Consider the following 14,260-nt stretch of genomic DNA (forward strand, 5'->3'; position numbering starts at 1 on the left):
TCTGCCGCATGAATACCAGCATTGTTTGCAATGCTAGCATACGGACGTGGCCGCAATCGACACTTCGTTCAGTGGGGATTTCCCGCAGGTAGAAGAACCACTTCGTCATCAGTAGTACAGTATTCATCTTCACCTCTCTGCACTTCTTGTTCTTCATCACTTTGCATCGTATGCGCGACACTAGGCTGAATCTGACGCTTTCCGCTGTGATACGAAGTGGAAGGGATGCTTGACAAATACATAGTTCCAGAAGCAGCCCTCCGTTCTGTAGAGTCATGAAGACAGGTCCCAGTAGAAGTAACCGTTCTTGAAGAGTCCTCACTTTGACTCGACATCGATGTACCGCAAAGCTCGCCTGAGATATTAGGAGACATAAATCTCCCAATGGCGGGTGAGGGTGCCTGACTTATGCCGTCAGGGCTTTGCCTCGGGGTAAAATATGGCTCATAACCTCTATCACCTGCAAGTTGCTGTGTTCCGCATCTTCTCGCTCTTTGTGTCTCAAGGCGTGCCTCTTCCAATTTCTGCTGGAATCTCATAGAAGATGTTGCTCGATGAGATTCGAACGAGTTATATGACCAGTTCCCACCCATTGTTCTCTGTAGAGGCTGCAGCTCCCTGCCCAAAGCTGAACTAGGTTTTGGAAGCATTGTTGGATTAGTTCTCGCTCCATTATTCTGAGTAATTTCAGGGTTCCATAAAGGGGGGTCATAGTAAATAGCATCAATGGGAGGGAAACGTTTTACCAATCTCGCTGGCTGAATACAAGCTATTGGTTGGGTATCGTGAATCTGGGCGGCATGCTCGGTACCGATTTTGAGGCAAACAAGTTTATTCTCCCGAAAGGCTGGCTGGTAGTTCCGTATAGAATGCTGGTAAAGAAGATTCAACCATCTTGGGGCTGCATTTAAGTCACCTCTGCACAGCGCCATATCCCTCGGGCTAGCAACAGCTGCCGTCCCGATCGTGTTAATGAATGACTGCTTATCCGGGATCGCAGTTGGAGCTTTATGATGGAAAGCAAAATCCATCATGTCATCATCAGTCGTATCTGTGGCTAGTTCCATGTATTGCGCGCAGTTCACCTGCTTCCCTAGATTGCTCATATCTTGATCTTGGTCGTTTCCAGAGGGATGAGTTGGGCTGATGCTACTACCCCAATCTCCGGCATATCTAGGGTTTAGGCCGTGTTGGCGCAAATACCGTTTAGCGTTCATAACCTCTTTAGAATGGCACATGAGATAGTCTGGCATAGTACTCCTTCGCAGATAACCAGTGGCCCCTCGAGAGATTTTGCGGAAAACAAACTGGTGTGAATCCTGGAGATGTCTTGCACTATTGTCAATCTTCAAGAGCGCTCTCAGTTGTTTCCTTCGCATAATTTTCATCTGAGATTCTTCCTGTTCCATCTGCTTATCACGAGCATAGATATGCTCTTCAACTTCCTCTTGGTCTTCTCTAGTCAGATTTAACTTATAACACGCGTCTTTCCAAGTATAGCACTGGAGAAGATTGTCGAAAATCTCCACTTGAATTCCAGGACATAAATCGCTCCACTTTGGGTTAGGGATCTCATGCGTAGACTAAAGTTTTGTCAGTACATTACCGGCCACTAAAGGCTGCAATACATTGAGTGTATGACTAGCTAACATCATCCTCATCATGAGCATCGATGCCATCAGTCTCATAGTGCAAGTCATTACTCGCAGACGGGTCTGCAGCAGCTATCGTAGCCATGTTTTTGGCGTAAATTGGGTTCAAGTCACCGTTGCTCGCAGCGTAACTCTCGAGCTGGTGGATAGGGATGTCCTCGAGATCATCTCCTGCCTCTCTACTACCCTTGTCCTCCCCATAATGCCCAGGTTGCTCGCGACCGTGCTGTGGAGTGTTTTCACTGTTGGTCTCTTCTTCTCCTTTGCTCTGTGTACATTTGTCAGTCTCTGGTACCGTTGGGCGAGGGAAGTCCAGAGTGGGGAAGACAGCAGGAGGCAGGTTGGGGTTGAAATCGATGTAGGGAGGACGGTTTGTATTTCTGTGCTGGCGAAGTGACTTTTGACCTAGCGACGTGTAAAAGTGCTCTGATTCATAGCGCTCAGGAGGGCGGATACTCTCACGGAGTCGCATAGTGGCCATTTCCCACTTTCATAAGTAATTAGCTGCAGGTTGGGTTTTTGACGCGAACAGACTGAGAAATGTACATGAAATGTTATAAGCAATACAGTGAATGGTTCAACAACCCCTCCCCTCAGGGATAGTGAATAACAACAAAGATCATGGCTACAGCTGAGTCAATCAATTCTTGTCGGCCTGAAACCCCGGAGAAAAAGGGACAAGAAGGTGAAAAAAGAATTCCGAATAATGGAAGGACTAGACTTAGACTGAAGACAACGAATTGTATCTATCAAATGTGCTTTGTACAGTTTATTAGAATACAGAATGAATGCTGATTGTTCAGTGGTTTGTAGGTCACTTCAGGTGATTGGTGATTGAAAATCAGTACCCTGGGGTATGAAAGATGTTTGGAATCATTGATCTTGTAATGTACAAAGGAATAAAACGAGAAGGTGCAAGAATAATTTGTGAAGAGGAAAGTGGTGTTTAATCAACGTCATCCTAACGACTTCTATGATGACCAATGCCATTCCAAACTAGGTCATCATAAGAAAAACTAATATTTTGTTCTAGTCGAACCATTCTCAACGGTCCTGGAATGGAGCCACAGGCTTTCTATCAGAGGCTGCATCTTCATCTGCACCCATATCCATGATGTCTTCCATATCCTCGTCTTCATCTCGATCCGTAAAACTCCTCTTTTTGCATATAGTCTGGGGAGGAACTATCAAGCTCGTACCCTCTGTAGCTGCTCGTCTGGCCTCTTCAACGTTCCTTTTGGCAATAATGATCGATTCGAATGAAGCTAACATTTGTCTCGATGGTTCATCTGCTTCCACAGATAGTCGTTGCATATGAACCACAGCTAAGGCGTGGTGTAGCTTCAGGTTGAGCATTACCATTAAGTACGCAACTAGTGCTAAGCCTGAATAACCGTTCCCAGTCTCGCAAAATACAAAAACTTTCTTGTAGGGCCATTCGTTGGATACTGGGGTATGCGAGGATGAGATATGGTCATTGATTGTTCGAATCACATGAGGCCCTATGGACACAAAATCCTGAATCCGTGGGACCGCAAAGGTCGCGGCTTCAATTCCCAGCTCAGCCGCTGCGTTCTTGCCACAGATGTGTGGAAACCTTTCGTCTCGAATAGCCAAAAGTAAAGTGAAACCTTGGCCTTCGAGCCAGTGTCTGTCTTTCATGGAGGCATATTGACCCAGGTAAAGAAATGGTAAAATCTTTTGGGCCTCTCTGCGCATGTAGTACTTCCACTCCTTTTGTTCTGTTTCGGGAACGAACCACTCTGGGCCGATCTTTTCGAAGAACTTGTATGGGACAAATTCTCCTTCAGGGAAAATATGAGTAGTAGAGGTAACGGAGTCAAGATGAGGGAGACCCCATTCGGCTTGCATTGGGACGGCTGGTTGTTGGAGGAGTCTACCAGCGCCTCGTGTATATTGCTGAGTCCGAACATATGGAGAGTCTGTTTGTTGGGACATTGGGACCTCCGTGAAAGGAGTTGAATGGGCCATGTTTTCTTGGGTCTCAGTCTGGACGGGTGATAAGATACTTCAAAGATAGGTTGTACTGGGTCAGGAACCAGTCAGGAACAGACCAATCCGCGTAGTGCCAGTAAGAGATCGTACAGAGCGGAATCTTCATAAGCGACGCTTAAAGCTTTGAGCGGACGATCCAAGTTTAAATGTATGGGGGGTTTAAAGAGCGCATCAATTGTTTGCATCAAACGTGATGTCCGTACGAGGTTGAAAAGCCATTGTGTCAGTGTATCAGATATGAAAAAGTAGACATTCTATGGATCGTTGTTCTGGTAATCGCATACGCCATTCTTACTGTGAACTAAATCCCATGGCTTTGTTTGGCAGGCAGCGACGTCGCTCGCCAGGCCGCAACAACATAAATCTGAGCTGACTCAGCAATGTGCCGCACAATCTGCTTTGTGTATATACATAAAACTTCATTGCTAACATGGACGTTGGAAACATCAATAATCAAAAGTAAGACCTAGTTAGTTAAGGCAATTATTCTTTCGATCTATAACAGGTACCGCACCGCGGCTGGACGCCCCCCACGCATTTACTTCACATGACACTATCATACGACTTCCCATAAGATGATCCATCTTCAGATCTAGTAACAACTGCGAATAATCATGGAGCGAGCGCCGCGTATCGGCACCTCAGGGGTTGAGTCAGACCGTAAAGCCTTGTTACTTACGAGTCATTTGGAGTCATAAGTGATTTTACCCACCAACTAAAGCCCCTTTAGCATTGTTGTGGCGAATCGTCTTCCAGATATCGCATGGCGATTATACACTAGCCTGTTCTTGATACGATAATCGCATGGTCAGGGCTACTCCTAGTACTTCCCATGTGAAAGACAGATCTATCTGACCTACACGCTATGAAATAAGTGTACAAGGAAAGTTTGTGACAAGGAATCAATCAAGAGTTTGTAAGCAAAAGAGATGACAATTACAATCACAAGACATACTAGATCAGCATGTGCCCATCTGAACTTCATGAGAAGACCAACATAAGCCCTGCCAGATAGTGTGACTAGCGAAGCTTGTTCAGCTGTACTTGTAAATACCATGCGTATACACTAAAAGGCAATACATTCTTCACCTTGTACAGGCACTGGTTGACACGATTCAGAATGTCACAATGTCGTATGGAGAAGAGAGAAAAGGAATACAAAGACAAGTTTGGAGTTGTTGAGACTAACAAAGGAGATGATGGGTTGGAAAACGCCTGGGTATATTTCAGGGAATAGAAAGGGAGACAACCATAATAACACCGCCGGGTCCGTATTATCAACCCCGAGCAAACGCCAGATTCTTCAGAGCTGCCTGTTGTAAACCACGCGTTCTGAGATGTAGATCGATCCATATAAACCGCCCACTGATGTTGTAAACATTGAACGCAAACCTAAAGGCCCGCACTCTGCATGTGAAAACGCCCGTGGAATGCAAAGCAAAAGTAACAAAGGGGTAAGAAGAAAGCCATGTCAGCTCGTGGAAGAGATAACATGCATTGCAAACTGATATTTCTCATGAGACCACACTCCGAGCCCACCTATCCCTGCGAGACTGCAGTCTGCGGAATTCTCTGCTGCAGGTCCGCAACGATTCTTTCCAATTCCTCCAGCCGCCGATCCTTCATTTGGGCTTCGCGTCGTAGTCTCTTGATTTCATTTCGCAGATCAACGCCGTTTTCTTCTTCGTCAGGAATTTCGACCGAATCGATCGAGTCACGCTTCCGCTTGACAGGCGAAGTGACTGGCAGGGCCGCGGTACCATCCAGTTCAGGCACTGGCACAATAGGTAGTTCTGACGCGTGGCCGTTGTCGGTATGCATATGGCGGCGTCGAAGATGTTCCTTTAGGTTCTCTTGACGCGTAAATCCGTTGCCAGTGCTGCGATTACAGTCGGCATATGGGCACATCAGAGGTTTCTTCGCATTTATATTCTTCTTGTGTACTTCGCGCTGGTGTCTCAGAAGGCCACCTGAGTACGTAAAACCCTGGATCTTGTCACATCCAGGTTCTAAGCACTTGTAAGGGCGGTCGTGTTTGTCCATGTGCTTGCTATTGGTGATGTCATGGTTAGCTTGGCCAGCGATCAAAGGAGGGCATGAAAAAAGAACTTACTTCCATTCGCATGGGCGGCGGAACGTCGGAGGCGCGTGCTGACAATCAGGATGGTCGCAATAGATCTGGCCTGCAGCGTTCTTGGGTGGATCTCGCGCCCGTCTCACCGACAGTCGCGGACGAGCTCCTTCCATGAAACTTGGAGACAGTTGATCAGTCATTTTTGGTGCTGGAGGGATAGGTTCTTGGGCAGTGACGAGGACAGTTGCAGGCCCGCCGGGACCTTCGCTTCGTGGGCTAGGATAATCAGAACCGTCTCCCATATCGTAGTGGACCCCGCCGTCAATTGAGATGAGGCGGGTTGTTAAGGTAGATAAAGGACGAGCTAAGAACGGAACGCTCGTAGATGGTATCTGGTTCCAAAGGTTCGAGATTCGTGAGGATCACAAGTCAAAGACGAGTGCGCTATCGTAAAATAAAAATTTTTAAAAAAAAAAGCAAAGTTGTCGATCTTGGAGTTCTTCTCAGTGGCACACTGAAGGGTGTCGGTTCCTTAGGAAAACGGGGGTGCCGAATTTTTCAGGTAACAACAAGGCATCCAGTTCCACTAATGACTAAGCAATCTTGGCAGCAACGCCACACGATTCAAGGGCTATGCCGAGGTGGGTAATCGTAGTAATGCTGAGTACCCGGTCAAGGAAAACAATTAATCATAATATACTTTGTTTCAGTGAGCTTTCAGTGAGCGCTTCCAAAAATAAAATGATCAATAACTTCGACCAGAGGGTATCCTGCACACGTGGTCCGATGTAACCGACGGAGACGGTGTGTATTTGTAGGCGCTGAATCACAGAAAGCGGCAACTGCGCAAAGATCTAAGCGTGGTGGGTAGGTATCAAATCTTTAGGCTTCGACTAATGACTCATTTGCGAGGTTGATGTCAGGCAACCAAATACAACCTGGGTGACGAAGAATGGGAAATGACATTAATCATAAGGTAGTCGGGGGAATGGGGTAAAAGCTGAAGAACATTGTACGGTGCCTTTTCTCCATCTGCGTTTCTGGCATCCGCCACACCGGGATCGCGGCCTCACCGTTGCCTGCCAATGAGAACCATGGCACGTGGCTGGGAAAGGAGCTTCTCAGCCACACCGCCATCACCAGGGGCCGATCAATCAACCATCAACCCGCATTTCTCTTGATTTGTACTGGTAGACACCACAGCCATACTCCGTACAGGTCCAACGAAGGACCGTATTCCGTTTGAGGAATAGACCCTGCTGCAGGCTACTCGTAAACTGCCAGCTTAAGTTGACACCGTCTACCAGGCCACGTCGGGCCTACCGAGCAAACATGACCTCATGGATCGGTACCTAAGGTACCTAATGGAAATATTGCCAACACTTCTTGCCCAATCCACGGAACTGCTGAGAACCGCCTGCATCGGGCGGACAGTCGGCGCACCGCTGGTCAATGGCCGAACTATGATTGGATTCTCTAGTGAAGGCGAACCAAGGCGAAGGCAATGAGAAGACGGTTAGATGTTTCAGAGCCAGGCTAAATCTTACCTATGCTACCTCTACTATGGTCTATGTGAAGAGTGAGAGGTAAATGCAAAGTTAATTCGACATGTTGAATGTATAGATAGAGTTCACCTGGTGTTAGTTGTCTATGAAACAGTGCCCACTTTTTGACGCTACTTGACACCGCAATTTGATGTCTCCATCGATGCGTCTGTCTGTCTACGTGAATTATGTCCCTTCTCTCGCACACATATTTTTTTTTTAATTATGTTTACTATAATTATTTTGTTTTATTCTTCCTCATACTTTGGCTTGATCTTTAACTATCGGCACCATCAGCACACCTACTGTACTGTAAGCACAACTTCTGTATCGTCAGCACAACCACGTACCATCAGCCACAGAACAATGCAAGCTAAGCATCCTCTCAAACACCAAAAATAAAAACAACCATAACCTTGTGTACAGACAAGAACAGGCACCATCATTATGATAGATAATATTAGAATCATGTATGCATATTAGACCCTAGTACAGCCCTTAAGGATGAATAAGGGTGGCCGATCCCCCAGTGGCGCAGCTTTGCAATATCAGATTCGGCCGCGACATCCCGAGCTGCATGAGCCAATCCTGTCACTCTCAGCTACTGTTGATCCAGCTGGGCCAATGTAGCCGACTTAAAGACGATAATAGACCAATCACTGGTCATTTACGCTGTGGCTGAGTTAGTACGTAGGTTTGCGTCTTCAGCTGATACCTAGGATACTACGTACTAAGAGGCTACCAGATCCAGATCTTCGGTTGGAAGGTGCCAAGGTGAAAAATTGTAGGTGCCTAGATACTTCGGCGATGCATGGCAGTTAATCCAGTCGTTTACAGCCACAAGATGACCAACTCAGTTCGATCCTACGAGCTCATAGTAAGGCACCTTGAGTCCACGGTGGGAAGGGCAAAGGCACGGCTGCTGAGGATGTGTTACTCTCTGAGGTATTGGCGCAGTAATAGATTAGAAACGAGCGACAATAATCATATTTCATTTCCTAGGGCTTAGCAGCGTAGTTGGTCGTAAGAAATAGGATAGGTCCTCCGGCCGACAAAGATTGGACGGTGCGTATGGAGTGCAAATGTGAAGGGGCAAACAATTGCTCTCTCCAAGGATGTAGGAGGACGGCACCACAATGACAGTGCCACAAGGAAAGCAGAAGAGCTACTTAAATAATCAAGATTGAAATAACATAAGTTGAGACGGAAAAAGATAAAAAGAAAAAGAAAAAAATGAATTATCCATAGAATTTTCAGATGAGCTCACTCTCGCCATCGCGGGTGAAAATATTGAGCTTTCCTGTAGCCTGAGAAGTCGCCTGCAAGCCGAACGAATCTATCGACACTCCATTAATCCTCAAATGACATAGCCTTTGACAGCTACTGGTCAATCAGCAGGTGTCACATGCATGCCAGACCACTACCACTCCCGTGCTGCTTCATGGAGGACCATATTCCTGCCAAGGATACTGGATATGGTCACCCTGACAAATGGTACAGTCATTGCTTTGGACCCCTGGAAAGGTAACGGTGATATCTTGATATAGATATATGTATCGTGGAAGAGAAATTCGAGGGTCGAGGAATATTTTCCATCTTCCACCATATGGCTGAGACATGTTTTCATTGATGCTACCCTGAGGTGCGGGTTTGTCATGCCCAAAGAGACGGTCAACAACTCGAGCGGTCTATCAGGTCACCAAAAGATGTTTGAGTACCCTCACAGTGCTGCGAACAGTCGTATCCCGGGCTTTGCGAGAGCTGCAAGGTTCTGGTGCCACCCAGACTAGCGTACAACGCAACGTTACCGCAATCAATCGTAGTTTCCCCCTACCTGGCTCGCAAACGCAGTAGAAACACTGCGTGTGTCGTCGTCATCAATGATATGACCTGGTACACCACGAGTAACACGAATGCTGGCAGAGCTTCCACCAAAGATGCTGTTATTATCGGCAACACCAGGCTTGTAAGGCTCGCGACCACCGGATTCGACGTAGCGCTTCAAACGGTCGGATTGAGACAGACTGGGCTGTTTGCTCATATCGTGGATACTAAGTCCAGCGAGACTCACGCCGCCCTGATCAACACTCTTGCCATCAATAATGCTTGCAGTAACGTCAGATTCTGTCGCCGCAATGGATTCACCAGCAATGCTAGGCGCTCCCTTTCCTTTGTTGCCATTGACCCGACGATTTCCTGGGAGGGCAGGCCAAGAGTCTGCGAAGTTCTGGAACATAGGAGGATATCCTGAAGGAATACCGACACCACCAAGAGCAGAAGAGTGGACAGAGGAGACATCGTCAGGAATATAGCCTACCACGGATCCGGTATCGTGGAAGTCGTTGCGGTGGCCATTTCTTCCATTCATCATTCCACTGGTCACGCTGGAGGCGTGGTTGTATGCCATCTGGAATCGCTGGGGCCCTCTATATGCCTGTTTAGGGCGGCTGAACTGGATCAAGGATTCCTGAAGATTGGACAGAGGTCCCTCAACCAAACAATGCCGTTCTTTGAAGTGCTGCAACAGGCAATTCCACAAAGGATGCTTAGATAGCACCTTTGGGTTACCAAGTATCGCTAGACCATACTTCGCTCGTGTAAGTGCAACATTGAGACGACGCGGGTCGCTCAAGAAACCGATGCCTTGGTGGTCATTGGAACGCACGCAAGAGAGAATGATGAAATCCTTCTCTCGTCCCTGGAAAGCATCAACGGAAGCAACTTCAATTTCCTTGTAGTGTTCCTTCTTGAAGGTACCCGTTGCCTGCATGGAGCTAACGATGTAGCTACGCTGGCCTTCATAAGGGGTAATGATACCAATGTCTTGAGGCTGCACACCAGCCTTGAAGAAACGAGTCACTATTTTCTCCACATTTGTGGCTTCTGTACGATTAAGATAAGATGTTCCGGAGGCAGAGATCTCCTCATTGCCCAAGTTCGACCAGAACATCATGGGATTGTCGCTGATGGGCCAGGGGAAGTCAACATCACGACGAAGACGCTCGATAGAAGAAATGCCGTTTTGCAGAGAACCTTCGTAGAACATGTTCGAGGGGAATTCTGACAGACATGGATGCATACGGTACTGCACGTTCAAGCGGATAGGAGAGCAACCTAAGATAACGAGTCGCTCAAAAAGCGACTGGTTGAGACCAGCTTTAGCTGCTTTCTTGTTCATAATGACGGGTCCAAGTTGCTGATGATCACCAACAAGAACAACCTGCTTGCATCCTAGAACTAACGGAATCATACACTCCGGTTCGGCAGATTGGGTAGATTCGTCAATCAATACAGTGCGGAACTTGAGTTTCGCGAGACGAGGGTCACCGGCACCAACACAAGTGCAGCAAATAACGTCAGCGTTGTTCAAAATCTCGCGCTCCGCTGAACGCGTGAGCTGTTTCAGTCGCTTTTCGTCTTGACTCGACAACTCCCCGAGTTCCGACTTAAGCTGGTTAAGCTTCAGGAGTTCGATATTGCTATCATTCAGGCGAACTTGCTCATGCAGAGACAAGAAACCAACGGGAGATTCCACGTCTTCGCGGGATTTGGCGGTTACACGTACTGTCTTCAGGCCGGTTCTGTGGATACGCTCGCAGAGTTGATCAACGGCGACGTTAGAAGGAGCGCAGACTAGGACCTGACCTCCATTGAGTTTGGCAAGATGGTAAATGATGGTAGCGGAGGTGACAGTCTTTCCGGTTCCAGGAGGCCCTTGAATAAGACTCAGAGGCCTCTGTAGGACGCTCTTGACTGCATTGATCTGGCTACCATTTAGTTCTGGAAGGCCAGGGACACTGAATTTCTTGGGCATCTGTGTCTTCATTGGTGCAGCGGCGACCTCGTGACCCAGAAGCCGATGGAAGATGTAACCAGAAACGCTCATCTCATCAACTGCGAACGTCTTCATGGCGAGTTGCATACGATCAAAAGAGGTGGACTTCCATACATAGTCGGCAGTAAAATTATGTGTACACTCTGTAGGCACCGACTTATGATCTCCCTTTGCTCGCAACTCAATAGTAACCTCATCGGACTGGTTGTTCGGGATCTTGATGACGTATCCAACCCCTTCCCACTTGGGCCGCAGTTCGCCAGTGTACTTCAGTCGCATTTCGTCACCCACAGCCAGTTTGACATCGCCAAGCTCCAGCTTTGGTAGAATGAAACTAGCCAGATGTTTGTTGTTGAGACCAAGATCCCACCGCACAATCAGCCCATCCTGCGACTGTGACTCTTTCAATTTTCGATCATAATCCGCTTCAATCTTGACGAGTGGTCCGAAGATGTTCTGATACTGGAAAGCATCATCATAACGCAGAAGAACGGGGGCCGGCTCATCATCTACAGCGGTGGCCTTCTCGAGATCTGAAAACGTGGCCTGGGAGTTTTCTTTCCACATTTCCTCCAGTTTCGCGATGAGCTGAGGGCTAAGGTGGCGAGCTCGCAGCTGCTCTTGATCAGAAGGCGCAGCTACAAGCCACGGCAGGAACGAACGATCTTCTATAAGTGGCTGCCAACGGGAAGTGTCCCAGTTCATGTCCTTGGACGATGGCATGGCTGCACAAGGTTGACGGCATAGTAATACAACGACCGTATCAGACTTCGCTGGGATGAACCCAAGAAGAAAGACGTTCTTAGTTCCACAGTTATAGCACTCCAAAATTGTATCTCCGAGAGATGAGGCAGGGTGTAGTTGCACCTCCTTGTGTCGTGCTCGAACGAGGTGGTTGACGATGTGAGAGGACGAGGTATTTCCACGAGCGCTACAAAACCACTTGCTGCATGACAGACATTTCACAACACTACTCGGATTATGAATGCCGCAATATCTTCAAGGTGACCTAGGGTTAGCTAAACTTGGATCTAGACGTAGCGATATACCATGATACTTACGCGCATGCATGTGGCGGAAGCTCCTTTTCCTCCTCTGTGTGTCTTTGATTTTCTGCATTCCCAACAGCCGGAGCACTAGTTGTACTCTCTAGGTCGTCATCCCCATTATCCGAGCCGTCATCGTCATCGTCATGCCTCCGCGGACGGAGACCACCAGTTATGTCATCCAATTCCCTTAAATCATCGCCTAAAGCAGCCATCGTCGGTCGTAGAATCCAGATTAAAATACTTTCCCGGGAGGGACAAGAAACTTCTAATAAGGCGCTATCAAAGAGCTGGAAAGCTGGAACCGTGCAAAGCCGAAACGCCCAGTCCACCACAAATCAGAATCACGAGTCGGTCATACACGAACTTTCCTGATATATCGTTTGGGATAAATTGGAGATGAAAGAGCGTCAAGGACCAACCGGCCGTCTCAGTTGCTGAAGAAGAAAACGAGGCGGAAGGGAGATCTGTCTTGATTAATAAGATAACGCAGCGTGCCACAGTAGAGGGGCAAGAAGAATGAGAGGCTTAGGTCTTGTCTCAGCGATCAATTCTTCTTGGTCTGGAATGGGCGATGCTTGATGAAAACTCACATGTAACTCTCACTGATCAGTAACCGAGTCCCTAATACACCACAAAGCCCTATGAAGGCGAGTCAGTCTGTCCTCGATGGTAGAAAGTTGTAATTCACAGGACTCGGCGATTCGATGGTTTGCGATCGGCTGGCCTTGTTTTATTATCGGTCTATTTGCCGCCAAATCCCACACAGTCCGGTGGCCCATGCGGACCACCAATGCAATTAAAAAAAGTTGCCCGCCAAAGACAAAGCTTCAACCAGTTTCTTTGAAGACATCCATCCAAACAAAATGCTTGTACGTTTTGGCCCGATTATGATTTACACTCTTCGCTATGAACCGGGAGACTTTTACTAACTGTCTCTTAGCGCCGTCAAGCTCGTGAGCGCCGAGATTATCTTTATCGGAGAGCGCTGCTTCTCCGCGATGCCTCTATCGCCGAAAAGCGAGCACAATTGAAGGCCTCGCTAGCTTCTGGAAAACCCCTTGATCCTTCCATCGCAAATGATAAACAGCTTCGCGAAGATTTTAAATATGACGAGTCTTTACCTACGGCAGACAAGAAAGATAAGGATGCGGATATGCTAGACCTTGACGACGAATATGCCCTTACATCAGGAATTGTCGATCCTCGCCCCATTGTCACAACTTCTCGAAACCCGTCTGTCCGCTTAGGCGCATTTGCAAAGGAAATCCGTCTGCTCCTTCCCACATCGATTCGCCTGAACCGTGGTGGTCTTGTTCTCCCAGACCTTGTATCGAGTGCCAATGCTGCGGCGTTGACAGATATGATTCTCCTCCATGAACACCGAGGAACCCCCACAGCGATGACCATTTCTCACCTCCCGCATGGGCCGACGGCTAGCTTCTCACTTCACAATGTCGTTCTTCGTGCAGACATTCCAAATGCCGCCCGTGGGACCGTGTCGGAGAGCTATCCCCATCTTATATTCGAGGGATTCAAGACAAATCTCGGCCTTCGGGTAGTGCAGATCCTGAAGCATCTCTTCCCTCCGCGTGAGGCTGGAAAGGTCGGCAATCGTGTCGTCAGTTTTGTGAACAGAGAGGACAGTATCGAAGTGCGGCACCACGTGTTCGTGAAGACGGGTTATCGGGATGTTGAACTGGCCGAAGTTGGTCCACGCATGACCATGAGATTGTTTGAGATCCGCGGCGGATCCCTGGAGAAGGGCTCTAGTGGTGATGTTGAATGGGCTCTTACACAGTACACCAGAACCAGCAGGAAGAAGGACTACCTGTGAGCCGGTTCGTTGGCGATGGCTGCAACGGTTTGGTGCGATGTATCTTTATCTTACGAAGACACAAGAAAAGTCTGTCTTGGCGCTTAAGGTGTTGGAAGGTTTAAAAAGGTTAGCATTTAGCTGTTTAACATCACTGTTTACTATTGTATACCCGTCTAGAGAAACAGACACCTAGGTGTCCAGAATGGATATCTACTGATGTTGTATCTTCATGTTATTTCCCATATGCAAGGTTTCTTCCAAATGTATGAAGCAG

The 14,260-nt window shown here is 47.7% G+C and overlaps 5 protein-coding genes across 5 annotated transcripts; 1 reads left to right on the forward strand and 4 right to left on the reverse strand.

Annotated features, from left to right (window-relative positions):
* Nucleotides 1–68: 68 nt before the first annotated feature.
* ABOM_002391 (uncharacterized protein) lies at nucleotides 69–2,124 on the reverse strand (the record flags this gene model as incomplete). Its single annotated transcript, XM_022529521.1, has 2 exons — nucleotides 69–1,583; nucleotides 1,651–2,124. The coding sequence occupies 2 exons, from the start codon at nucleotides 2,122–2,124 to the stop codon at nucleotides 69–71; spliced, it is 1,989 nt and encodes a 662-aa protein (XP_022392263.1).
* A 572-nt stretch (nucleotides 2,125–2,696) lies between these two features.
* ABOM_002392 (dual specificity protein phosphatase family protein) lies at nucleotides 2,697–3,644 on the reverse strand (the record flags this gene model as incomplete). The annotated part of the gene is made up of 1 exon (XM_022529522.1): nucleotides 2,697–3,644. One exon carries the CDS (start codon nucleotides 3,642–3,644, stop codon nucleotides 2,697–2,699), a length of 948 nt encoding a protein of 315 aa, XP_022392265.1.
* A 1,563-nt stretch (nucleotides 3,645–5,207) lies between these two features.
* On the reverse strand, nucleotides 5,208–6,044 carry ABOM_002393 (putative C2H2 transcription factor; the record flags this gene model as incomplete). Its single annotated transcript, XM_022529523.1, has 2 exons — nucleotides 5,208–5,718; nucleotides 5,782–6,044. 2 exons carry the CDS (start codon nucleotides 6,042–6,044, stop codon nucleotides 5,208–5,210), a joined length of 774 nt encoding a protein of 257 aa, XP_022392260.1.
* Nucleotides 6,045–9,099: 3,055 nt separating this feature from the next.
* On the reverse strand, nucleotides 9,100–12,382 carry ABOM_002394 (putative regulator of nonsense transcripts; the record flags this gene model as incomplete). The annotated part of the gene is made up of 2 exons (XM_022529524.1): nucleotides 9,100–12,118; nucleotides 12,183–12,382. 2 exons carry the CDS (start codon nucleotides 12,380–12,382, stop codon nucleotides 9,100–9,102), a joined length of 3,219 nt encoding a protein of 1,072 aa, XP_022392259.1.
* A 651-nt stretch (nucleotides 12,383–13,033) lies between these two features.
* Nucleotides 13,034–14,004, forward strand: ABOM_002395 (snoRNA-binding rRNA-processing protein IMP4; the record flags this gene model as incomplete). The annotated part of the gene is made up of 2 exons (XM_022529525.1): nucleotides 13,034–13,039; nucleotides 13,111–14,004. The coding sequence occupies 2 exons, from the start codon at nucleotides 13,034–13,036 to the stop codon at nucleotides 14,002–14,004; spliced, it is 900 nt and encodes a 299-aa protein (XP_022392324.1).
* Nucleotides 14,005–14,260: the final 256 nt, after the last annotated feature.

The sequence above is a fragment of the Aspergillus bombycis genome (assembly GCF_001792695.1).
Source record: "Aspergillus bombycis strain NRRL26010 chromosome Unknown contig00015, whole genome shotgun sequence".
Taxonomy (NCBI): domain Eukaryota; kingdom Fungi; phylum Ascomycota; class Eurotiomycetes; order Eurotiales; family Aspergillaceae; genus Aspergillus; species Aspergillus bombycis.